This window comes from Amblyraja radiata, chromosome 8 (assembly GCF_010909765.2).
Source record: "Amblyraja radiata isolate CabotCenter1 chromosome 8, sAmbRad1.1.pri, whole genome shotgun sequence".
In the NCBI taxonomy this organism is placed as follows: domain Eukaryota; kingdom Metazoa; phylum Chordata; class Chondrichthyes; order Rajiformes; family Rajidae; genus Amblyraja; species Amblyraja radiata.
The window spans coordinates 38,705,010-38,731,730 of record NC_045963.1 but is presented as its reverse complement, the minus strand read 5'-3'; the positions used below and the strand labels follow the sequence as shown (position 1 = coordinate 38,731,730).

Sequence of the window (26,721 nt, the reverse complement as noted above, 5' to 3'; positions counted from 1 at the left end):
CATTGAGAGTAGAATTGTGGGGTGGTAATTGACCAGGTTGGGTTTATCCTACTTGTGGACAGGATATGCCTTGTAATTTTCTACATATTTCGGATGTTGCAGCTGTGTTGAAGAGGCTAGGCAAATTCTGGAGCATAAGCCTTGTATTGTAGGAATGTTGTCAGGCTGCATAGCCATTGCAGTATCCAAAGCATTTAGCAATTTCTTTATATTACTGGGAGTGAATTGAATTGGCTGAAGACTGGCATGTTGCCCTGCTGGGGACAGGAGGCCAATTCTATTGGAAGAATGAGAGAATGGTTCATAAATGTAATATATTTTCAAGCTTAAACTAATGGGTAACAACTGTAGTCAAGAAATATTTCAATTGTAGGTGACCTGTTACCCAGAAGTGCATTTGATGGTTTTGTTTAATTCGCTGAGTGTTGTAGTGAAGAAGAGTGTTGTGAATATTAGCACTGCTTCAAGTTAAAGGTTATAAAATCTAACAACACGGGGTGTCATTGTTCTTGGATACTATCATTTTCATATGGTGGTAATTGGTTGTGGATGTCTTTAGCTAGGAGAAATATACCGAAGATGAACATTTTCTTGATAAAAGCGGATGTCCTTATACGAGTTACGGGTCCTATTTCACGAAAGTTCAAAGCGCATGACAAATTTTTTTTTTTAATCGTGTATTTATAGCGGTAAAAAATGGAAAGCTTGTTGTTTTGTTTCAGATTCTGAGGAAAGCCTCCATTTATAATAATTGGAGTTTAAATTTTGACTCTCTTTGTTGTTTCTCAAAATGTTCTTGTTCCCCCTTATGTATTTATAAAATACATGTACTTGTTCCCCCTTATGTATTTATAAAATACGTTCTTGTTCCCCCTTATGTATTTATTTTAAAAATTGGGATTGTCCTTAATGCTACCCGCAAGAGCTATCTATTGACCCCTTTTTGCCCTTCTGATTTCCTTTTTTAGTTTACTCCTTAGTTCCCGAACCTCCTCCAGGGATGCACTTGATCCCAGCTGTCTATACATCCTGAGCTTTCTTCAGTACTTCCTGCTTTCCCCTCAAATAGCGTGTTCCAGTCAACTTGAGCGAGACCTCTCATTCCTCAAAGTTGACCTTATCCCAGTTGAGTATTTTAACACGTGGACCATCTCTGTCCCTCTCCATATCTATCTTAAACCTAAGCGAGCTGTGATCACTGGTCCCAAAATACGATACAATACGATATGACTTTATTGTCAGAACAAAGTCTGAAATTTTTGTTTTGCATCGCAGCAGCTCCATTTACAGCAAAACAGGACCCAAAAATACATACATTCAACACAACATTATAATAACATAAGACAACATTTGAGGCCCATCAGCGTGCATTTGATCTGGGATTAAGCGCCGTATTTAGTTTGAGGATTGACTGGTGCACAAAAGAGTGCTTCAGTCTACCCTTATTATATTTTGGAACCCTATATCTCCGGTTTGATGGTAACAAATTGTACTCACTGTTCAGAACGTGGTTGGGTCAGAAGAAATATTGTTGGCCATCCTTAGTATGTTTTTATGGTAGGATGATTCATACAATTTCTGAAGTGGTTGACCTACAATCTTTGAGCAGATTTTTAATTGTTGGAGCAGTTTTGATTTTGTAGTAGCAGACAAACTCTTGTACCATGTAATCTTACAGTATTGTACAACACTCATTATCACAGCGGTAAAAAATAACAAAAGGATTTGTCTACTTGCTCCGAAAGATCTAATTCGGCGGAGTAACGAAAAGGCGGCTCCACACACACTTCATTAACTTGCCCTTCCCAATTTCCCAATACCAGATCCAGCGTTGCCCTCTCATGTGTGGGGGCCTCCACATACTGCTTAAGAAAACTCTCCTGAACACTTTTGAGGAATTGCACTCCATCTAAACCCTTCACGCTACGATTTTCCCAAAGTCTATATTAGGAAAGTTATAATCCCCTACTACAACAACCTTATTGACCTGCAGCTGTCTGCAATCTCCCAGCACATTTGTTCTTCTAATTCCCGTTGACTATTCGGGGGTCTGTAGTACACCCCCAACAATGATCGTCTCTTTCTTGTTCCTCAGCTCCACCCATATAGCCTCACTAGATGAACCGTCCATAATGTCACCTCTGAACACAGCCATGACATCCTCCTTAACCAACAATGCAACCCATTTTCCTCTTTTTCCCTCACCCCTGTCTCTCCTGAAACTCCTGTACCCCGGAACATTGAGCTGCCAGTCCTGCCCGTCCCTTAACCAGGTTTCAGTCATGGCTACAACGTCCCAGTCGCTCGTACCTATCCATGCCCTATGCTCATCTGCCTTACCTGTCGGGTCCCTTGCATTAAAATACGTGCAGTTTAAACCAACCGTCCTTCCTCGCTCTCCACTTTTCACTTGCCTATTCTGTTCACTAACCTTTCCCACACCACCCTCCATATCAACTTCTAGCCTCTCACGTGCCTCTGTCCTGCACGAGATCCTACCTCCCTGCCAATCTAGTCTTCAACAGAATACATCTTTTATGACTAATAATTCTGTTGTGATATTTAACCCGACTTGTTCATTTTAACATTTGCACATCCTTTGCAGGGAATGGATCCAGTAACAAGACAAGTAGGTCAACACATAGAGATGGAACCCGAGTGGGAGGCAGCATTTACCTTGCAGATGAAACTCACGCATATTATTTCAATGATGCAGGAATGGTGTGCCTCAGATGTAAGTTTCTATTTTTATTCACGTTTTAGAATGAGAGCAGGACCTATATTGAGGCATAATTAAATTTTGAAATATTATTTATACAATAGAGTAAGTTGGTAGACATTCAAACCAAAATTTGCTTTGTTTATTTCTGAGGGGACAATTAAACTCTATAGTTAAGTTATCACATTAATTTAGACATCCGTGTTTTTTTTAATTAATCTTAATTATACAATTCAAATGTTGCGATTTAAAATCTACAAAATTACTATTCTGAAATTTTAACAGAAGCTACTTATAAAGTTTAACATTGATTAATTTCTTACCTGCAATAAACACTTGAGAATTGTAGCTGAGAATTGTAGATTGGTTATTTCCTACCAACCAATTGTAGTGCTTGTTAGTAGTAGCTCCGCCTGCTATGCGATTTATATTACCAAGCGTTCGCTTACATAATTCAGTCTGAGTAGCTGCTAGTTACTGTAATGTCCTAGAGACCAATGCTGTAAGTGTACTTTAATAAATATGTGTTGTACCTTGACGTGTGTGCGACTCGACTCATTACCTGGTGTCAAGAAGTGATTTCTTACCTACTCCGTTCAGGTTTATCGGGTTTTTTAAATATTTGTTTTATGTGCCTGTTATCTCCATCATGGCAAACTCGTCTCGCCGTCCTAGTCCTCTGATCTTTGACTCTGACATTGCTGAACGCTGGCGCCTTTTCGAGCGCGACTACATTCACTACATTCGTATTGTTCATCGCAACGATCCTCCGGATGTATGTGCTTCCGTGCTACTAAACCTGGCTGGCCCTTAGGCAGTGAAACGTGCGGACCGTTTTACTTTTGCACCTGCTGTTTTAGCCCCAAACGATCTGATCCAAGTGCCTGCAGAAACGATTGATGACCCTGCTGTCCTGCTTGCAAAGTTTAGACAGTTGTGCGACCTTCCATCAAACTCAATAAACGAACGGACCAAGTTTTTTGCTCGTATGCAGCAAGTTGGCGAACCAATAGAGTGCTTTATCAGCGACTTAAAACACATGGCTGAGCGCTGTCATTTTGAAAATTTATACGATGAACTGATCCGCGACAAGCTCGTTGGAGGTATGCTCAGTGATAAGGTGAGAGATGAATTACTTCGTAACACTGAACTGACTCTAAATCAAACCGAGCACGCCTGTCGGATTGCTGAGATAATGGCTTCTCACACTAAGTCTGTGACCTCTGGGCAGCGCTCCCAGTATAGTGTTAATCTTACAGACACCTCCTGTTGTAACAAGCATCCGCAGCCTTCCCCTGCCTGGCAGCAGTGAAGGTCTGCTGCTCGATGTCCTAATTGCAACTATTCTCATGCTCCGGGTCGGGAGTTCTGTATTGTTTCTGGTAAAATTTGCAATTTCTGGAAGAAATTCTACCACTTTGCAAAATGTTGCCGTTCCCGTGCGACTCAATCCGTCCTAAGGACTAGTTTGCACCTGTTACAACATGAGCTTGCTGATAACGAAAGCCAAGAGCTCGAGGAGCCATCCCCCGCTCAGCTCTCTGAAAGTGAAGATAACAGTTCAGCCATCCACTCCTTCCTCCCTTCCTCTAACGAGCAGCTTGACCCTGAAGTAACCATGATTGTGAATAACAAGGCTGTGATCGCTAAGATTGATATGGGCGCAAAGTGTAATGTCATCTCATTATCTGAGTTAAAAAAAACAAAAAAAAACGTAATGCTGAACATGTTGAAAAGGCCTCGGCCACGCTACGGGCCTACGGGGGAGATGTTCTACACCCGCTTGGAGAAACTCGCAGTCTCGTACCCTTAAGTTTTATATCGTCAAGGGGGATTCTGAAACTGCTTGATATCAATGCATGCCACGATTTAGGCCTAGTCTACTTTGGCCGTGCTGTTCATCAACTCTTTCTCGCTGGGGGCCCCACTCAGCAAATACTCGCTCAATATAGAGAACTGTTTAACGATGAGCTTGGTAAGCAGCCCATCAAGTACAACCGCCGTTGATCCCACTTCTGACACCATGTAATGAGTCGAGTCGTACACAAGTCAAGGTACAACACATATTTATTAAAATTCCAAGAGAACTAACTAATAAACTGCTTCAAACTGACTCTGAGAACAATCCTTTTGTCCATCATTATCTACCTATGCACTGATCAGTTTCCTCTTCGGTTTTCTTAAGACTAGTGTTAGATCTTTTGTCTAAATTAATTTCCCTTGTTTCAGTAAGATTCAAATTTTACAAAGCTGATTCCGTGATTAAACAACAAGGACTCTTCCACTTAAATGTTTCCTCTCCCAGAACAAAATTATTATTCCTTTTGCATTCAGAAGTTTTGAAGGCTGCTGTTTATTTTGTTGTTCATAAATAAGCTCATTAATCTCCGTCCAAATATAGGATGGGCTTCATCTGTGTAAGACGCAGTTTGTAACTATTGCTAATATATCATCATTGCTAAATTCCATCTTGGAATTTTTAGGCTGCAGGTTAACAATACTCATCAGCTAATTCCATTTGATAACTCCTCTGCCTAATCACACCTGAGGTTACATTTTGATTCGATTTTTATATTTCTTGCCAAATTCCTCTTGTCATTTCTGCTTGGGAGCATTATTTATTGTACAAATGAAACTAATATCATGATTTGTTTTATTGTTCTGTCTGTGATCTTTGTTCTACTGGAGGTAATTTCTACTTTCTTTCTTCCAGGAAAGAGCACTTATTGAAGCATACAGGAAGTGTTTGATTGTTTTATTACAATGCCAAATTGGGCCTAGTGATGGTGAGCAGCCTATCACATTGAACATGTGTGGGCATTCTTTGGATAGTGTACAGTATCGTGTGTCTCAACATCAAGTCAGCATCCATTTGCCAGTTTCTCGTTTGTTTTCAGGTAACTATGCATTTTCTGGAAAGTTGTGGAAATATTCACCATGTCAGGTAGCATCTGTGGGGAAAACTGTTAATGTTTCAGATTGATGACTTTTAATGCCTAAACTATTTGAAGAAGATATGATTAGGGCCAGACCTTAATTGTTTTGACAGCATTTAATTAAAAGCAATTCAAAAACTGAGACCATCATTATCCCTGGATGTGGTCTTTTTTTTTGCTGAACACACAGTGGAAGAATGGTTGAGGACGTCCTCAGTTGTTGATTCTGGACCCCATGAAGTTTCATAACATCTGGTCAGACATGTTACTGGCTAAATTTCTGCTGATTCCAATTTACCCCCATCCTTGCTTTTGATGATCTTTTCCTTTGAAAGTCTTGAAATAGACAAGTTGTTTATTATTTTTCTTATGCCACTTGTGGATTAACGTTGATATCCTAGATTTGAAAGTCTTTGAATGCTGTTGTTATTGCTAAAAATTTAAACAAGGATAATATTATAAGTAGTCATTGAATAACAAAAAGTTGTTTGTTACTTTAGCTGAAGTGTCACTTTATGTAAAGATTATTCGAAAGTTATCAATCATATGTCTCTGTTTCTCCACAGATGCTAGCTGATCTGTATCTATGCCTTATTTTTATTTCTGATTTCTAGCATCTGAAGTATTTGTTTTTCTTAGTCATGTGAATGGAGTGTTGCCATTGTATCTGGAGGAAGGAATACATTTTTATGCTAGTGCTGTACCCGAGACTATGGGAGCTGTCTGTATGAAGTTTGTATGTTCTTCCCGTGACCGCATGGGTTTTCCCTGGGTGCTCCTGTTTCCTCCCACATTCCAAAGATGTACAGCTTTGTAGGTTAATTGGCTTTGGTGAAAAAGATTGTAAATTGTCCCTAGTATATAGGATAGTGCCAGTGAATGGGGATCGCTGATCGGCACGGACTCAGTGAGTCCAAGGGCCTGTTTCCACGCTGTATCTCAAAACTAAACTAAACTGTACAAGTACCTAACTGAGGCAGATCCCATCTTGGGGGATTGCATTCAGTTCTGCGAGCTGCACCACTGAGAAATTTTATGCAGTAAAACTCCAATAATCTGTCATCCTACTATGGAAAAAACAATGGTTTGGCAGGTGCAGATTCTCAACCCCCTCAAACTCATCAGGGTCCTGGTTCCTTTAAACCCACCGGTGTGCTGGAAAATGTATTACTTTACCACGTAAAAGCTTATAATTTAAAAAAAACGTTAATGTTGGCGTATTCGTTGGAATAATATCCATTAGTGTTGAAAATCTGCCCGTCTATTACTGCCAATGTCCCAAACATGCTGAATTAATGGAATTTTACTGTATACGTTTTAAAGTCAATATAGCATGGATTTAATAGTTATATCTAGATTCCAAGGTGTTACATTTGAGGAGACGTTATGGAAGCTAGGATTGTGTTCCTTGCAGTTTGGTTGGCTGATGGGTGATTTGATTGAACTGTTCAATTTATTAAAGTGAATATTAGTCTTGGGTAGATGCTATTTCTGATTATTTGGGATGTCAAGGATTTGGGCATATTCAAAAAATTCAAGTTGGATCTTTTAAGCAGTAATGTTAGGAAATGCTCTTAAAATCAATCTTTATTTATTTTAAATTCTCAGCATGGAAAATGTTGAGCCAAAGGCATTAAAGTGAATTTTGTAAAAGGAGGAAAATGGATTTTGATTACATATTAATCATGATCTCAATGAATGATCAAAGAACTAAATAGCTGTCTGATTTAATATTATTTGAAAGAATATTTAACCTCAGATGATGCTGAACATTTTTAACATTTCTTCCTGATGATTTGTGCAATATTCCATGTAAAATTAAATTATTTGCTTCAACGATACATCCACAAATTAGACATTTGTCGTTTATTAAAGTAAAAAGAGTGCAGGAAATTGTTGTTGCGTCAGGCAGCAGATTGAAAGTCGTAGGCCAAAGAAGCAAAAGTTCACAAAGGGTGGAAATAGGAAATTAAATTAATTTTCAATTCTGAGTGAAAGCAGTAAATGACGCTAGTAATAATATATGAGTGAAAGAGCTGAAGGCAAGGATATAATTCACCCAGTCGTAGAAAAACGCAGTACAAAAACAGTTCTTTCTACCCTCCAATTCTGTGCTGGCCATCGACAACCCATTTCCAATCATCCCATTTTATTCTCACCAGCACGCTTTATCTATTTATTAAAAGCAATTTATACAACTTTGGAATGAAACGGGAAGCTGGAGATTCCGATATAACTTAAACAGTCACAAGGAGAATGTGCAAACACCACGCAGATAGCACCCAAGATCAGGAATGAACAGAAATCTCTGGCATGGTGAGGCACTCTACTAGCTGTGCCACTGTGTCACCCACTGTCTGTCAGGTACTCTGCTCAGCTATTATACACTCACTCAGCTCAATAGACCTGCTATCACTGTGTGCTTTGGTCTAATATAAATCCTGAATCCTCTGTACTTAGATGTAGTACACTCCAAGCTTCTAAAACATGGACCAGTATAGTGACAGAATAGGTCCTTTTGGTCGACCATGTTTGCATCAACCTGTCAATCTAATAAATACCATCATAACTGGATTTGAGATATTTGTGAGAGGGAATTTATATTGCAAACTGATTTGCTAAAGAAAACTGGAATAAGGTTTCTAACTCACTTAGCGAATTTTGAAACACACTATTTCATTCCATATTCTATTTTATCATGTCACTTATTCAAGGTTGTTTTAATTTCAGGATTGCATGTGCTCTTGAGCAAAACAGAAGTGGCGTACAGGTTTCCAGAATTGTTGCCGCTTGTGAGTATGATTATTTAAGTTCTAAAATTAAAATTATTTTCAAGTTCCCTGCTTGGGTACTTCGGTACCTAGCCAGCACCCAAAAGACTAATCTACCATTTCTGAGATATTCAGACTGAAAGGGGCACAATGCTGGAGTAACTCGCATGAATTGGTGACATTTTGTGATGGGACCCTTCAGTCTGAAGAAGTCATGAAATGTCATCTATTGTTCTCCAGATATGCTGCCTGGCCTGCTGAGTTACTCCAGCACTTTGGGGTTTTTTTGCAACCAGCATCTGCTGTTCCTTGTGTCTCCATATTCAAATTTAAAGTTGTTTTTAACATAGGTTTTCCCTTGGGTTAAACTAAAATAGAGAGTCGATGTAATTTTTATATATTCTTTAGTTTTAAAAGTAAGTTTGAGAATTTTTATTAAATTTCAATTCATAAATAGGCTCCCTGAATATTTTGCCATATTACTGGAGAATAAGGATAGAAAATACAGCGACAATGGATGTTCACTTAATGTTTTTCTGATGAGTATTGTGTAAAAAAAAAAAATCACTGGGAGAGTGAAAACAGAAAATGCTGAAAATATTCAGCTGGTCAGGTCACATTCGTATAAAGAGGAATGTAATGTTTTGTGTCATTGCCCTTTTGCTCTCTGATCCCAAACATTTAGACTTCTGTCAAGGCCTTTATTTCATTTTCTACATTCCCATTTCAATTAATTCTGAACCTAATCTCTTGGTGAGCTCTTCTTTTGTATTTATCTTCATCTCAAGCACCAGATATGTTCCTTCGTCCTTCAGAATCCTTGATGCACGTGAATCTCTTTCTCTGGCCTCTTGCCCTTTCTTGTGGTATTCATAAGAAATCATTGCTGTGGCATTGCCAATCATTTTTTATTTTTTTTTACATTGGTGCCAACTGAACATTAAGCATTCTGCACAATAATGGTTAACCCCCAACACTGCCATCAAGATTGTTGACAGGACAATTTGTCTTGGGCTTATCTTGTCTTATGAGAGGTCATAAACCTGAAATATTAATTTTGTTTCTCTTTGCATGGAAGCGGCTTAACGTGCTGGTTATTTCCTGCATCTAGTATTTTTATTTCAGATTTGCAGCATCTGCAGGCTTTTTTGATTGCACAGAGTATGTGGCAGGGTATATCATGACCAGGACTTGAGACATTTTTCTGCTGACTTCCACCAGAAAATATGAACATGCTTAGGCCATTTGTAATGATCTGTTGCTGCTGCAGTTGAGATTAACATTTTATTTTAAACATGCTGGATATTAAATTGGGAACCTTCTTTGCCAGAATTCATTCATAACACAGCAGTGCAACTACTTGACATGCAAAGGATGTGTGTAGATTGTTCTTCGAGTTCAGTAAATAATTCATAAAGTAAAATTCTACCAAGCCAGACAAATAGTTACAGGTGTCAGTCATCCTGCCATTCAATAAGACCTTGGCTAAGCTTCCCTGCAAGGGAAACATCGTCAATTCTTTTAAGACTTAATATTTTTAGTTTTCATTGAGATCACCCCTCTGTTTTTCTGTACTCTAAACTATTACTTTTCCCCAGCAGTGGAACTGCGTCCTTAATAATTCCACATAATATAATCTTCTCCACCTTCTTCAACCCATCCCCACCAATCCCAATAATCAATCTATTTCTTTGCACTTTGTTAAAGGCTAAACCTTGATACCCTTGGGTAGCGGCACCAAAAAATGCATGGTTCTACTGGTGTGCTTTCTCAGAAGTCCTACATAAGTACAGTAAGACTTCATTATTCGTATACTCCAATCATTAGTAATGAAGACAAACCATTGACTTTCCAGATTAGCTATTGAACCTATGTTAAATATCTGTAATTTTGTATATAAGAATACAAACACCATTGAATGTCAATCTTTGTCCGTTCACACCATTTTAATAATATTCTATTACTCATTTTCCTATTCAAATAGATAATGTTATATTTTTCAGCATTATGTTTTGTTTGCATTCTCTATATTATTGACTAAATCCAGCACTTTTTCACTTTATTTCTGACTTTGCAATTTAATTTTTCACTTTGCCTAAAATCACCAACAAACTTGACTATTGTCTATTGTTTTTATATGTGAATTTCTGCATTTTGTTGTCTCAAAATCTCCGGTTTCATGACTGATTCAATTTGTGTATTTGCTCCCACTTTCAATGATGTCTGCTTATTCGTTCCCACCTAACTCATGTTCTTCCCTGGCCAAGAGTAGATGCCCTTAAAACCAGTACATGGACAATAGTTGGAGCTCATAGCTACAGATAATTGCATAGACCACCACATACCTTTCCTGCTTTCCCAGTTGAACTACCTTATTCTGCTCTGGAATCCTCTTGCTCTCCTTTCTTTGTTGATATCAACTGTTATTGCATGTGTTTTACTTCATTTTAATCAACAGAAATCTGTAAAGACATTCCCTTCAGCTGTCAGTTGCTTGCACTTCAAGTATTGAAGTATATATTTTTTACTTCAATTACCCACAGAGCGAGTTGAGCCCACCACTGCTCATAGAACATCCACTTCACTGTATGGTACTTTGTGCACAAGTTCATGCTGGAATGTGGAGGAGAAATGGATTTTCCTTAGTCAATCAGGTAAATATCAATAATATTTATATTATTTTTCTAAATACCATGTGGAATATTTAGCAATAAATCTTGAATGAACACTTGTGTCTCTTTTGGTCAATCTCAGTCTACTTCGCTGTTTTCAGTTATCTGTTCTTATGCATTTATAGTAATGATACAAGTATGAATGTCATTTCAGACTATCCATTGTAGCTAAAGTTTTTATTAAATGTTTTGGATGCTTTTCAGCATTCGCACAGGAAATAGCTTTTTGCTACTTTAAACGCATACTTTTTCTAAAGGAGGAAATAAATTTGTATAATGATAAGTGTGATATTATTTGTCCAATTTTGACATTTCACATTTGGCAGTGTGGCCATTATTATAAACATACATGAGTCTAACAAAGTGTACATGTTGAGTGAGAAATAAAAAGTTGCATGTCAATTTGATACAGCAGAGACTGATCAAACTTAATTTGTCAATGTTGCAGATAACTTATTTCCCCTGCCTAGGAGTAAGGTTCAATTTGAAGTATTTTTTTAGTCCTGTGATATTGAGATCTTTAGCAATGCGGGCTCTTTATTGCACACCAGATGCGCTTGCAAAGGTAGTGCCTGACTTTCTGCAATCTCTGTGGTCTGTTTGGTGAGAGTGTCTTCAGAATGCAGCCTGACAGGTTAAGAACCCAGCACCCAGTCAAGCTTACTGTACTGCACAGCATGAATATATTTGGTTTAGGCCTGTGATAGCCTTGGGATTATGTTACTAGTTAATACAAAGATTTGGATTAATAATCTGAAGATATGAGTTCAAAACCTGCAATGGCAGATTTGACCCAAGTTCCCTTTAAAATAAATTAAATCTGAAATAATTTCAGTAATAGTAACACTGAAACTATCAAAGTGTTGTTTTAAAGACCTATCTAGTTCACTAATGTCCTTTCAAGGAAGGATATCTGACATCTTCACTCAGACTGGTTCGTTCTTAACTGAAGTAAGGCAGTTGAGGGCAGTTACAATGGGGATAAATTATGGCTTTGTTACCACTAACACCCACATTCTATGAAAGAAGTAAAGATCGGGATAATTAGCTCACAAGCCATCAGTAAACAAATGGAAAGGAACAGTGGAGTGTGAGTTATCCACATTAGCTTCTTTTCCCTCAACTTTTCTATCCCTTCACCTCTATACCCACCACCTTCTTACTTGAATTCATCACTCTCTTCTATCTTATTTCATCTGTCCATTGTCCCTCCCTTATTTGATTCCACCTATCACCTACCAACCTGTCTCATTGTTCCCCCTCCCTCACCCGACGTCATCTGCCCATCATTCTCCCCCACAACCTCAATTCTGTTTCCATCTTCCTTCTAGCCCCTGTCTTGCCCTTCCCCCTCACTTGTGTATGCTGGTTAATTTCCCTCTCCACTCTTTGTCCTGATGCAGGGTCTCACCCTGAAACTTCAACCATTGCTCCACAAATTCTGACTGACCTGTTGAATTCTTCCTGCAGCTTATCTTTTGCTGCAGATTCCAACATTTTTATTCTGCATGTCTGTTTTGATTGAAAATAAATTAGCCTTCATTTTCTTGTAAATTATACAATTTCTCTAATAATTCGTTTGCTTTATCATTGAAGTGACAATTATAGAATCGACATACGAGAGTAAATTATTTGGTTAAAAGCAAATTGTTGGAGAAATTCAAAGGGTCAGACGGCCATGAGTGTGAAATGAGGGGCTGGGGCAGGGGCAAGAGATGGGGGGAAGTGGGAGTATTACTTGAAATTTAAGAATTCATTGTTCATACCATTGGCTTGTAAACTACCCATACGAAATATGTGTAGTTTCTTGTGCCTCTGTTATTTGGTTCTGAGGTTGCTCTGTCATAAAAAAGATCACAGCTAATGTTGTGCCTCGGTACTCCCCCTACCCCCACCCCATTTTCGTGTAGTCGCCCTATATCTCTTGAATCCCTTAATGATCCATTCGCATCACAATTTTATCATTCAAAATGTCATGGTTTATTGCATCTTTCTTGAGTGGGTTGCGAATTATTTTCTTTTAACAATTGAATAACGCAAAATTCAATGCATGTAGAGGGTTTCTGTTATTGCCCAGATAATTCTTGCAATAGATTGTAGTGAAACGTAATATTAACAATATGAAATGGCAGGACAGTCTTCACACTCTATTAAAGGCTTTATTGTGTGTGCATCTGTGAGGATTTAAGGACTCAAGCAGTGGTTGTACATCGATCAAACTTATGGGGCGCTGCTGTACCAAAATGTACCAAAATTATGGGGGCGCTGCTCTGGCATCAGCGATGTCAGCAGCGCGTTAGTTTTTTTCAACTTATTTTATTTATTTAGTATGTTTTAAAGTGTGTTTTTGATGTTTCTTGGTGTGTTTTGTGTGGGGGGTGGTGTGGGGGGGTAAGGGGGAAACCGCTTCGGTCGCCTCCTCCATGGAGAGGCAACTTTTTCCAGGTCGCCTCCCCCGTGGCCTAACATCAAGGATCAGCGCGGCCTTTCCCGGAGATGCGCTCGGGGCTTCAGCGGCGGGCGCAGCGTGGAAAATCTCGTCGTGGAGCGGGTGAGCCCTCGCTGGAGGGGAGCGCTCCGTTTCGCTGGCCCGGGGCAGCCGGCAGCCTGAAGCCGCGGTCTGCAGAGTTCCAGCTGGTGCGGCGTCTACAGCCCGGGATCCCTCGTGGGGGACCCGGGGGGGGGGAGAAGAAGCCACCACTGCCGGCCCGCGGCCAAACGAGAACTTAACATCGCCCCTGGAGGGGAGCTTCGACCGCCGGCCCTGCAGTCTACGGTGCTTCTGGCTGCGACGGAGACTTTAAATCTCGACCGCCGGCCTGCGGCCTACACCAACTTAAAGCCGCGGTCTCCGGTGAGGAAGAGCCGATCCTGGACTGACTCTGGACTCTGGTCCTGTCCACGGGGGGGAAATGGAGGAGGACTGGTCAAATTTTGTGCCTTCCACCACAGTGATGAATGCTGTGGTGGATGTCTGTGTTACATTTTTATTGTGGTTGTGTGTTCTTTATTATTGTATCACTGCTGACAACCCAAATTCCACCGACCCTGGTTGTGTGGCAAATAAATTATATCTATCTATCTATCAACTAAAGCAATTTTGAGAGTTTTACACGATCTTCATGAATAAAAATGCTTTTTACATCTTTTTGTATTTATGATCATCATGCTGAAGAAGATAAATTTATATTGTCCCTGTTGGATTGCCTTTTTAATCCCATCCATCACCTGGTTCCTTCTGTTAACCTGTGTGACAATTTCAATTGTATATAATCTGTGGATCAAAGCACACCACCTCTTCTGTCACTGTATTCAATTACCGTAATCTTGATCCAGGTACATTATCTACCTGCAGTACCTTCAGAATCCTTGAACTTGTACACAGAGATCCTTTTCCTCAGGTCCTATCATTCATTGGATATATATCCGATTCGCCTTAAGTTATTAATACTTGAAAAATATCTCTCTTCACATATTTTGTGGTGTTCCATCTGCAGTTTCTCTGCTCATTTTGCATACTCGTCAATTGTTTTGTAACCAAGGACTACTCTCCTCACTATCATCCACACTAATTTTCACATTATTTGTGAACTTGCTAATTATACCTCCTTAATTCACATCCAGATCATTCTTGTATATAACAACAACAACGGTCCCAGCACCATCGCCTGTGGTACAACACTGGTCACAGGCTTCCAATTGCAAAATCAACCCTTCACCATCACTGTCCAGCAACACAATAATCCATAATCATAATCATGTGGATTATGGACACCATCTCTGTCTCCGGTCATTGATGAAAATGGCTGTGGATCCCAGGAGCTCTTTTGGATGTCTCCCATTTTGGACCTTTATAAAAGCCTCCAAATCCATATGGACTAGATTAGCCTCATTACCCTCTTCAACATATTTTAAAGATTAAATACCTGCATAAATGTTCCTATTCTAAAAGATATTAGTGCTTTTTGATTTTGCTTAGTATTTTTTTCACTGTAATAATAACTCTTCAAGGAATCTTGAAGCATCCTGGTCTGGTATCTAGCTTCAGATGGTGTCGCATTTTCCCTCGTGCCTCCTGTTAAGCAACCATGGTTCCTGCCAACACCTGCCAATGTTGAATTGAAGTCCTCTCCCTGGTCAACATTTCTAGATTTCAGATTTACATTTTGTTAATGATTTGAATTGTCCTGTATCTTTTTTTACATATTCACTGAAGTGTTAAATTCAGTGACATTTTCTCATAAAGGTTAGATTGTACATGGTTTCTCTTACCTGTCACCTGTTTTTTCTCATTACCTCTTATTCATGCTTGTTTTGGCTTCTAGCATTATATTTCTATTTTATGTAAAATGTAAGAATATATGCCAACAGCTAGTTCTGCTATCATGCGACATTTGCATTCCTAAAAAATCTCACGTTATGGAAATTTACGTTATACAAAACCCTTGCGCCAAAAGGGGAATTTGGACTAAAGGAATTCAGATTCGCAATAACAAAGTTATGTCACCTGCAAGATTCTCAAACAATAAGGATCTTTCTATTAGCTGCAAATTCACTTTTGCTACTGCAAGCTAAAAATATTAATGTTTTTTTATGTTTAATTTTTAAACTATTTTTTTCAACAGTGTCAATAGAAGTGATGCTTGTCAATTTCAATGACCAATAGACTGCAGGAGTAGGCCATTCGGCCCTTCGAGCCAGCACCGCCGTTCACTGTGATCATGGCGGAAACATCCACAACCAGTACCCCGTTCCTGCCTTCTCCCCATAATCCTTGACTCCGCTATCTTTAAGAGCTCTATCTAACTCTCTCTTGAGAGAGTTAGATAGAGCTCACGGAGAACAGTGCTTTAAAGAGACGATGGTGCAGGACTCGAAATTAGCGGTTGCCCGGGTGCCATTGACCACCCAAAGTGCCTCCGGGCAACGGAAACGCCGAGTCATCTTGCCCAGCTTGGCACTACAGATACTGGTTTATACCGAAGATAGACATAAAAAAATGGAGTAACTCAGCAGGTCAGGCAGCATCTCTGGAGAAAAGGAACGTGACGTTTCGTGTCGGCGGAGGCTGTATTGCGGGGCAAAGATACTAGGTGCGTGGTGACGAAGGGTCGGAGCAAATGACGGGCCCCGCACACTGGCTCCGTCTCCTCCTCCCGCACCCCGCCCGTCCTGATAGCGGTCGCTGTTTGCCACTCTGCCAACGGCGCTTTCAAAACAAACTCTCTTGCACACCGAGGCCGGGAGGAGGGAGGGAGGGGGAGGCCCCCTTCCGCCGTCTGAAGCAGCTGCACCAAAGATCCTATAGCTATAGCATCTTTGAGCTGCACTGCTCGGCCCCGCACCTTGCTGTTGGCTGGCGGAGGAGTGGAGGCGGTGTCGAGGAGATCCCAACCGCCTCCCCCTTTGGCGGCGGCACTTGACGGTGGACAGGGACGGTCAAGGCTGTGGGGCGATGTTGTCCGAGGAGCGCTGACCTTCCTTCCTACCACCCTCCTCTGACCTCTCTCTCTCTCTCTGCTCTCACAATTTTACATACTCCAACCAACACATACTAATTCACCTGCCTCAATCCATCCATTCCGCACCAATTGCTTTCACACCCCCCCCCCCCATGACCCCATTGTGCTGGAAATGTCTTCAGAGCGAACATTGACTATGTTTGATAACAGAATGCAATCAAATGTATTCTAATTCCCAATGTTATTATTTGTTTTAGTCCATAAAGATGGAATAATTAAATTGTGAACACGTGAAACATTAAAACCGCAATGTTCGATTGTTACTGCTAACGTTGACACGTTATTACAGAATTCATTTTAACGGCAAATCAATGCTCTTTAACGGCAAATCAATGCTCATTAAATAACTTATGTTATAAGTTATTTAATGAGCAACATTCACAACTATACGATGGATTTATCCAGGTTTTACTTCTACAGTCGGTCATATACATCATAAATTTGATCAGGATATATTTCAGTTGAAATTTTAACGTTAATTCTGAAGTGGGAATGATGGAAATAGCGTTTATCAATAAAAAATGTTTTAATCTAGTGCGTACAAACTGGGTATCTTCATGCTGTTCACAACACGTATATCTAATCTGAATGTACGGTAATGTCGCGTTTTGACACCTTTAAACATATTACCAACAACATTAGCTGCAGTTAGGTCCTTTGGCCATCTCTTACAGTTAGTGTAATGTTTAACCTGTCAGATGGGTATAGTCGGTTTTAACAGCTATTATCATAAAATGCCTTTATAAATTTCTTTGCAACCTGTATATTTTGTTATGGATAAATTATGTGGGAAGCGAGAGTGTTTCTGTGCCAATAGCAATAACGACCCATGCTATGGCCATGTCATGGTAATTTTCAGTCCTTCACAGAAAACATGTTTGCATCATAGTGTGCATGGTTAAGCATATATGTTACCATGGTCCAGGATTTATTAACACAGGTTGATCATACGCTGAATAATCCAACCACATTTTTGTTTGGAAGTGGAAAGAACTAATAGAAATTGCATTAATTGCAATGTGTAAAAAGAGTTGAGATATTGTATAATAATTTTGCTGCATGTCATTGTGGTATATATCATGCCTTGATTGGTGAATATATTTAGTTTGTGACTTTATTTGAAGCAGAAATAATATGTGAATGCTTCATTGAGCATAATTCCGACTGGTAACTACACATTTCGTCCAAGCATATTATCGCACGCGTCATGCAAAAGGTCTTAAATGACCACCTAAACTGTCATTTGGCAACCTAAAAAGCTGCCAAGGTTGCCCGGCTGGCAACAGGGAAAAAAAGTTAAGTGAGAGCCTTGATGGTGTCTGATTACTGCAGGGAGGTTGCAGAGAACCAGTTTCTTTAACCTAGTTTTTTTTTCAAGATGGCCTTTTCTAGTATCTGATAGAAATTGCATTCCAACTAATTCTGCCTGCATAATACAAACACCTTGTTTGTGTTTAAAGCTGCTGTCTCAATTCTAATTGGATAGTGTTAATAGCAAGTAGTGAGTATGTAATAGAAAAAAATGGCAGTATCTCATAGGAAAGATTTTAATTTGTACAGAAAGGAAGGAAAATGTAATTTTTCTTTCCTTAGTTTATTTTGTAATGATATAAAAATACTTCTGTTTTCTCAAAGGTTTTCAATTCACAATGCTTTACTTTCTTTCCTTCCTACCAGATCTACTATTATCACAATGTAAAATGCAGAGTTGAAATGTATGACAAAGACTTAATAATGCTCCAGGTAAGCTCAATTTCAGCTGAATATCTGGATTCATTGTTCAAAGATAATACCTGAAATTTTAAAGTGAGAATTGAAAGGAAATTTTTGGTCTTTACCTCCTCCTTGATGTTATTAATGTATTTTCATGGAGCTTGAAAATGAATAGAGATTTAAATTCAGGACTGTAAAGGAGCTGTTGTCTATTTCACCCCCCATGCCTTACTGCTGTTCATAGGGTTAATTACTTTTTCTCACACCTTATCTGATTTTCCCCACATCTCACGCGCCATTTGTTCAATGGTTCAACGGTCCTTTATTGTCACTTGTAGCGAGGTACAGTGAAATTTGATTTACCATACAGTCATACCAAAAAAGCAACAAGATACAAAACTACATGAAGATTAAATACATATAGCCACCACAGCAACGTGTGAGAATCCCCAGGGCACACAGCATAAGCGGAGACCCATAGCCATCAGTTCAATGTCCAGGCCACACACACGCTCCTTCACCGTGATGTGACCAGAGTTGTACCGACCACTGTCACTCTCTGCTGTCCCTGTCCGCCCAAACACAGAAAACCGTCCACACTCGCACCAGACTCCAGGATGTCCTCATGGCGCAATGTCCCCGCTAACATCGAGATCACTGCACTCACGGCAATTCCTACGAGCCCCCACCAGCGCAGGCAGCACGTCCATCTTCTTTTTCGGCTACCTCATATTCCCCACTGTGATGGAAGAAAAATAACTTTTACCTTCCTCCTTTTCTCCCGCGGTCGGGGCGATCCAAACATCCGCAGTCGGGGCGATCGAAGCTCCCGCAGTCAGCGATAGAAGCCCCTTCGTCGGGGCGACGGAGGCTCCCGCTATCGGGGCGGTCGTAGCTCCTGTGGTTGGAACTCCCAAAGTCGATCCCTAACAAAGGGGGTCCACCAGCTCCACGATGTTAGGAAGCAGTGTGGACAGAGATATGATGCGGAAAAAGTCGCATCTCCGTCGAGGGAAGATTTAAAAAAGTTTCCCCATCCCCCACATAATACAAAAACTAAAGATACACCAAAAGTAAAATTAAACAAACTAAAAACAACAAAAGAAGAAAGGGACGAGACACGCTGTTGGCGAGGCCCGCTAATGGCGCCACCTGGTGGTAGGTTAAAAATCAATCAAATCTCACATTTGAAATTTCCATTAGTTCTTTTTTAAAACAACATATCAAGTTTTTTTCCTTTTTTGTTTGTTGAAGGGTTTCCTAAATTCACTCTTGAAAATCATGGTTTCATCCCCAGTCCTGGATTGTGCTATCAGCAGTTGTTCCTCTGTCTACCCTGATAGTTCCCTTTTGAAAGCTTTGATCAAATCATCCTGCATCCCCATTACACAGTGGCAAAAGACGCTGACAAAAGAGCCATGTGCTGCAGCAAATGCAGCATGATTTCATGTCTTTCCAGTGGTACTGATTGTATTTATCAATGTCATTTTTACTTAGAGTCATGGAGACAGAATTACTTAGTCATAGACACCGAAACAGGCTCTTCGGCTCACCTTGTCCATGCCAAGTTCACTTATTGGGCAAGTCTTTTTTGCCTGTGTTTATCCCATATCCCTCTTAACTCCTCTGATCCATATATCTGTCCAAGTTTCCTTTAAAAATAATAATTGTATCTGCCTAAGATATTACAACTCCTATGCCTCATTTCCTCAGTTTTCATGATCTTCTCAGTAAAATGGATGAGAAGTGTCAATTTAATAACTCTCACATCTCTTGTGGTTCTACATAATGACAGCCATGCTGATCTTTAAGAGGACCTATTCTTTGCCTGGCCGCCCTTTTACTGTTAATATAGAATCTCTTGGAATTTTCCTTTACCTTACTTGCCTGCTTTATTTCATGAACTCTTTTTGCCTTCCTGATTAGCTTCTTAACGGTACTCCTATACTACTTGCATTCGGAAGGATCTTCCTAATCCCAACTGCCTAAATCCGACATGTCTCTTTTTTTCTACCAGAGCCTCAACATCTCTCGCAAACCAGGGTTCCCTAAACTTGCCAGCCTTATTCCTCACCCTAACAGGTCCATGCTGCGTTGTACATTTGCTAACTCAATTCTGAAAGCCTTTCACTTGCCAACTGTCCCCTTACCTGCAAAAATACCCTGTAAATCCACCACTGCAAGTTCCTGCGCAAAGCCTCCAAAATTTGCCTTGCCCCAACTTAGGACCTTGCCTTGTGAGCCTGTCCTGTCCTTTTCCATAACTATGTTAAAACTAATAGAAATTGGTCAGTTGTCCCAAAGTGCTCCCTCTCTGCCGCTTCAGTCACTCACACTACCTTGTTCCCTAAGAGGAAGTCCAGTGTTGTGTCCTCTCTAAGAGGAAGTCCAGTGTTGTGCCCTCTATATATTAATTAAAGAAGCTTTCTTGAACAAATTCTACCCTGATCAAAAAGCCAACTCTCGCACCTCTCTTGCCAGCATCTCTATTATGCAGGAATAACTGGCTTGAGAACAGAATTAACATTATGAAACTGTTTAAAAAAAAAAAAAAACTGTTTTACAGGCAGGAGCATCTATGATGGATCCAAATCATTTTCTCATGATTGTGCTTTGTCGATTTGAGCTTTTCCATATATTTAACAATCCTCACTATGGAAAAAGATTCAGCTCTGAACACACCAACAAGGTGAAGTAGGAAATGCATGATTTTCAAATGAACTGTCTTTTCTCTTTCAATCAATTTCAGTTCAATTGTACTTTATTGTTATGTGTACCTAAGTATAGTGATATTTCTTTTGCATACAGTTCAGTAAAAAATCTCCACACATAGGAACAATTATACCAGGCATGATATTCTTCTGATTTAAATCAGAATTCCGATTTTTTTTCTTTTTCTTTTCCTAGCAATTAATCAGATTTTTCAATTTTTTGTGCCAGATTTTGACACAGTTTAGTTGGCAAGATCATAAAATAAAAGGGTGAGGTAAGGAGAGTCAGTGGAGGTACCATTCTGCAGGCGGGCAAGCTTGCGATTCATGATGGAAGTCAGCAAGGTCAGCCAATAGCGGGGGGGACACGCAGGAGGCCGTGTGCGGAGGGAACACAACAATGCTCTTTGGCTGCTGCTGAGATCAGCCCGGCCGCGCCGTGTGAGCTTTGACGGTGCCCGTTTGTCGGAGGGAACCAGAGCACGAGCAGGTAAGACGCTGGGCCACGAACGGGAGTGCGGGCTCGGGGTGACCGGGACGCCAGGACAGCTAAGACGGGGGTGATGGCTGCGGGGCGTTGATCCCCTCCCCCTCCTCTCTTGTGGGGAAAATAAATAAATTAACACGACAGTGTTTTGTGTTTCCCATATGGAGTTGCGACTGGAAAGGGAATGGTACCGGGATGATACTGGGGGTTAGAAAAATGTGGGGCCCTACCTCCCGGGCAGCGGCTACCCTCTCCCCTATCTGGTGATTTTCTGTTTATATTGGGAATTTTAGTTTTCGTTTTTATTGGCAGAGGTTTTTAGTTTTCTACCTTCTTAGCGTTGTAGATGTGACATCAGTGTATTGACAGTTAACTGTGCCTTGCAGTATTGTGCATAATTATGCCTTGAGATGGTACCTTTCTAAGGTGATGTGTAGGTTTTACTTTTGTGTTCTTTTGGCATCTCTACAAATAGCTCATTTAGAAATTGAGGTAACATTTTTTGTAAAGATTTTTCTAGCTATATGAAGTCAATTATTTCATGAAATATTTATCTTTTGGGGGTTATTTTACTGGTTATGTTAGAAAAATTCTCAGTTATGTAAATTACTAGTCGAAAGCTTAGGAATTACTTTCAATTTATTAAAAATGCAGGAGCCCCCTGAACCCCCCCACCGGGGCGCTGCCCCTGGACCCCGCCAGGGGCCTCTAGGACACCCGGCCAATACTTTCTACTTTTTTTTCTGGAGGTGAATATCATGCCTGTCACACTTAAGTGCAAGAGTGTAAGAATCGTAGCCTGCAATGTGGCAATGCTCCGTTGCCCTGTGCCGATGCAGGCCGTGCTCTCGGCCTTTGGAGCGATGCCCGATCCAATCGAGCCCCAAGCTTATTCCACCAACACATCAGCCTGGACACATTAACCCGCAAACATGCCGCCCCTCACATGACCACCATTCGGCTTTTGTGCCCCCGCAGCCGACCTCGGAACATCGAAAGCGCCGCCAATGGTGCGGGAGGCAAGTCCCCAGCCAGCTCACTGGCAGCGTTCGTTTCCTCCATTTGCCACTGCAGGCATCTTGAAGGAGTGCTTCTGTCAAAACATCTGCACCTCTTTTAAATGCAGTATTGGTTATGTAGGGCAGCATGCCCATCCTCTGATCCATGCTGAATCCTCTGATATAGCTGCAGGATGTCCTCTTGAGAGACTAAGGGCTCTCTTGTCTCCATCTTCTCTGCATCTTGAAGCTCTCTCAACAGTCTCGCTGAGCAATTGTTTCTCACTGAGCAAATCCCCAGTGCCCACTCCTGTTGCCTCCTCTGGGCTTTAATCTCTTCCACTGCACTCCCTCCCGCTGTCAAAATACCAATTTCTCATTAAGTTTTTACATTATTAAATTGAATTGTGTACATTTATAAATTACGCTGTTAATTATTCTGCATTAACATTTCATTTTTAGGATGTTCTGCAACAAAACAATATTCTAATTGAAGAAATGCTTCACCTGATCATGATGGTAGTTGGTAAGGCATTGTCAATTGTCATGTTTCTGTATTATTTCTCCAGATATTTTAACTCGTCACTAATTAAAGTTATCTTGTCAGTGGCGGGAGGAATAATCTGGACCTGTGCATCTTCTGTTATATAATATTGCATATTATAAAAGGAAAGCAGAAAAACTGCATGCCTTCAGGGAATAGTATCCGGCTTGAAATAACAAGAATAACAAGTGATGTTGTATTTTTTTTTTTTTTTTACTGTTTCATATTTGCTATATTACCATTTTAATCTATTTATTTTGTTTGGGGTTCAGGAGAGCGATATACTGCAGGAGTTGGCCAAGTGTCACCTGAAGATGAAATCAAACGTGAAATTGTCCATCAGCTATGCATAAGACCAATGGCACATAGTGAGCTGGTCAAAGCCTTGCCAGAAGATGTAAGTCTACTGTGTACACAGAAATTGACTTTTATGGCCCATTAACAGCAAGATTATGTAGATGCGGGAGCTCTCTTGGAACTGCCAGCCTGTTAGAGTGTAAATAAAGTGCAGAAGTGAAGCTCTCCATCATTTTTGTCATGCACTGTTCCAATTATGCTTAATATAAGCTTGAAGAGCTCAGAAATGTAATACATAAAGGAGTAAGCCATACGGATATTAGATATTGAGAAATTATTATTTTGTGTTACCAGCAAGCAAGCTATCCTAATTAGGATTGATGTTCTGAATTACTAAAAAGATATTCATGTATTACTCCTATTTTTGCTTTTCGCTGACGGTGATCAGTTTCCTAAATGGAGGTTCTTTTTTTCTTAGGAGAACAGAGAAACTGGAATGGAGAAGGTCATTGAATCTGTCGCTTATTTCAAGTAAGTTCCATTCTTAATGTAAATTATTGGTAGAGATATGGAACTTTGATGTCTAGCAACACATAAATGTATTTATTTTTCCATCACAGGAAACCAGGTTTAACAGGAAGAGGCCTTTATGAGCTAAAACGTGAATGTGCCAAGGAATTTAACGTTTTCTTTTACCATTATTCCAGGGCTGATCAATCTAAGGTAAGTCTTATATAAATGGAAATTAGGTGTATATCTATCTGAACTTCAATTATAATACATGTTAGCAGAGTTAAACTGTGATTGACAAGTTGTGCCTTCTCGCTTGCCCTTTCTTTCTGTCCCCTCCATTCTTCTACTCCCCCATCCTGCTGCCCAGTCTTCACTTTTATTAAACTGTGATTTAAGTAAAGAACTCATGGATTCCCTTTGTCCATTCTTTTTAGACAAATAGTTTATTTCTCAAAGCTGGGATTCACAGAAACTTGAACTGGTTTACTAACAAAAGACAGAAGGTTGTGCTGGAAGGGAGTTATTCAGGCTGATGTCTGTGACCAGTGGAGTTACACAGGGATCTGGACATAAATTAGATGGGGTGGTTAGTAAGTTTGTAGACAACACCAAGATTGCTGGAGTTGCAGTCTGTGAGGAAGGCTGTCACAGTAAACAGCGGGTTATAGATCAGTGACAGAAATTATAGAGTTTAATCCAAGCAAATGTGAGGTGTTGCACTTTGGGAGGTCGAATGTAAGGAGAAAGTATACAGTTAATGCCAAGACGCTGATCAACATTAATGTACACAGATTTTGGGGTCCAAATCCCTAGCTTTCTGAAAGTGGCAACACAAGTAGATAAGTTGTAAAGAAGGCATTTGTATGTTTGCCTTCACTAAACCAGACATTGAATACAAGGGGCAGGAAGTCATGATGCAGCTCTATGGGACTTTAGTTGGAACACATTTGGAGTATTGTGTGCTGTTCTGGTCACCCCATTATATGAAGGATATGGAAAGGGTGCCAGAGGATTTTCAGAATGCTGCCTGGATTAGAGGATGTTAGCTATAAGGAGAGGTTGGACAAACTTTGATTGTTTTCTCTGGAATGCCAGAGGTTGGGGAGAGATCTGATAGACATGTATATAAAATCATGCTAGGCATAGAAAGATAGGGTAGGCAGTCATAACATGTTTCGTTTTAATGTTTTACTTTCTTTAGGCTGAAGAAGCTCAGAGAAAGTTAAGGAAGCAGAATGGAGAAGACACAGGTATGTTAAAAAATGTTTTTCTTCCTGCCCTATATCTCAAATATTTTGATGCTAATTTTCAGTCTGGAGATGATCTACACTGATGCGCAGGTTAATCTAGCTCCATGTTTTTATTTTCTATTCTATTATGGTTCTGACAGCTGTCCAACTGGGCAATGTATGGTATACATATAAGCTGTAGGAACTTTGGATATACTGCCATATTGAATAGAATTCCTCATGAGGATCAGATTAGGATTAAGAGTAATGTCGGCTGGCATGTTTGTTCATGTCTTGGATTAATTTAATTTTTCAGTCTGGAAATGGCACACTTTGGGTTTATGCAGGAAGTACTCTTATTTATACCAGAAAAAGAAAAAAAGTATGTTTACCAAATAAATTTGTGGATATTCACACCATATTTTGTTAGTACTGTCCAATGTTGGCCAAAACCTGTGCCTTACATGATGCAGAAGCTTAATTAGCCATAGTTTTAGCTTGTTTGAGAGTAGGTGAGACAACAATTTTGCATTTGTTCATATTTAACTAAAGAAGAATAGTTTTTAGAAGCAACAAGGTTGGATTGAGATAGAATAAGGAACTTGAACAGCCTGAATGTAAATGCATCAGCGAAGAAGAGAATGGGAAATCTAAGGGAAGCCATTCTCAAAAGGGAGATCTTAAATAGGCGTTCTAAGAAATAGTTAACAGCAAATTGAGAGGAAATTCAAGAAGGTGTTAAATTATCTGCACACCAATGCCATCATGTCTGGAGTAAAACAGGAATTAGAAAAGAGAGAGGAGAAAAGAGTATATGATAGTGGCACTCATTAGAGATAACAATGGTAGAAAAACAATCCATGGAGATGGAGCTAAGTGTGCAGGACCATTCAACTCCAGGCTTCAAAATGTACCAAAGAACTGAATTCTGAAGCAGGTGTCAGAGTGACTGTCCTTGATTGACTTCAAGGCAGCATGTGATTATCTGTAACAGCAAGGAGCCCTGTTAGAGCTGGTCAATGGACATCGGGACAGAAATCCAATGAGTTGAGATGTGCTTCACACAGAAGGAAATGGTTGTGGTCATTAAAAGTCCATCTTCCCGGCCATAGAATTATACAGCAGGAGATATGAAGCTCCAGCCTTTTCAATATTTCATTACTGGCCTTTTTTCAATATAAAGCTAGATGGAGTTATGTATTGATTCAAAGTGCTAGACTAACACAGCGGTTTAGGCAGCATCTCTGGAGAACATAGATTGGTACTGTTTCGGGTCAGGACCCTTCTTCAGACTGGTTCCCACCCTGAAACCACACCTATCAATGTTCTCCAAAGATGATGCCTAACCTGCTGAGTTACTCCAGCACTTTGTGTTTTTTATTTTGTAAACCAGTATCTGCAGTTCTACCATTATTTATTGGTTATTGCATTGTATTCAATGTCCTTTGCAATTCATCAATTATTGAAGCTGTCTGTGCTCACTGTATTAGCAACATAACTACTGTAGCTACAAGACATCCCAGACACTTTTTACAGTCCACAAGGTGCAAGTCAGAAGTGTAATTGAATCCTTTCCTCAATGTATACAGCTCCATCAACACTCGCAACC

The 26,721-nt window shown here is 40.0% G+C and overlaps 1 protein-coding gene across 3 annotated transcripts in view; it reads left to right on the top strand.

Annotated features, from left to right (window-relative positions):
* ubr2 (ubiquitin protein ligase E3 component n-recognin 2) overlaps nucleotides 1–26,721 on the top strand; it is a 96,170-nt gene that overhangs the window by 31,888 nt on the left and 37,561 nt on the right. For all 3 annotated transcript variants that reach the window (XM_033025580.1, XM_033025578.1, XM_033025579.1), the window contains exons 14-24: nucleotides 2,606–2,734; nucleotides 5,433–5,616; nucleotides 8,386–8,447; nucleotides 10,970–11,080; nucleotides 18,298–18,363; nucleotides 20,900–21,022; nucleotides 22,992–23,055; nucleotides 23,346–23,470; nucleotides 23,849–23,901; nucleotides 23,991–24,093; nucleotides 25,085–25,133. In XM_033025580.1, the coding sequence (XP_032881471.1) occupies nucleotides 2,606–2,734; nucleotides 5,433–5,616; nucleotides 8,386–8,447; nucleotides 10,970–11,080; nucleotides 18,298–18,363; nucleotides 20,900–21,022; nucleotides 22,992–23,055; nucleotides 23,346–23,470; nucleotides 23,849–23,901; nucleotides 23,991–24,093; nucleotides 25,085–25,133 (1,069 nt within the window). The remainder of the gene's footprint in view (nucleotides 1–2,605; nucleotides 2,735–5,432; nucleotides 5,617–8,385; nucleotides 8,448–10,969; nucleotides 11,081–18,297; nucleotides 18,364–20,899; nucleotides 21,023–22,991; nucleotides 23,056–23,345; nucleotides 23,471–23,848; nucleotides 23,902–23,990; nucleotides 24,094–25,084; nucleotides 25,134–26,721) is intronic.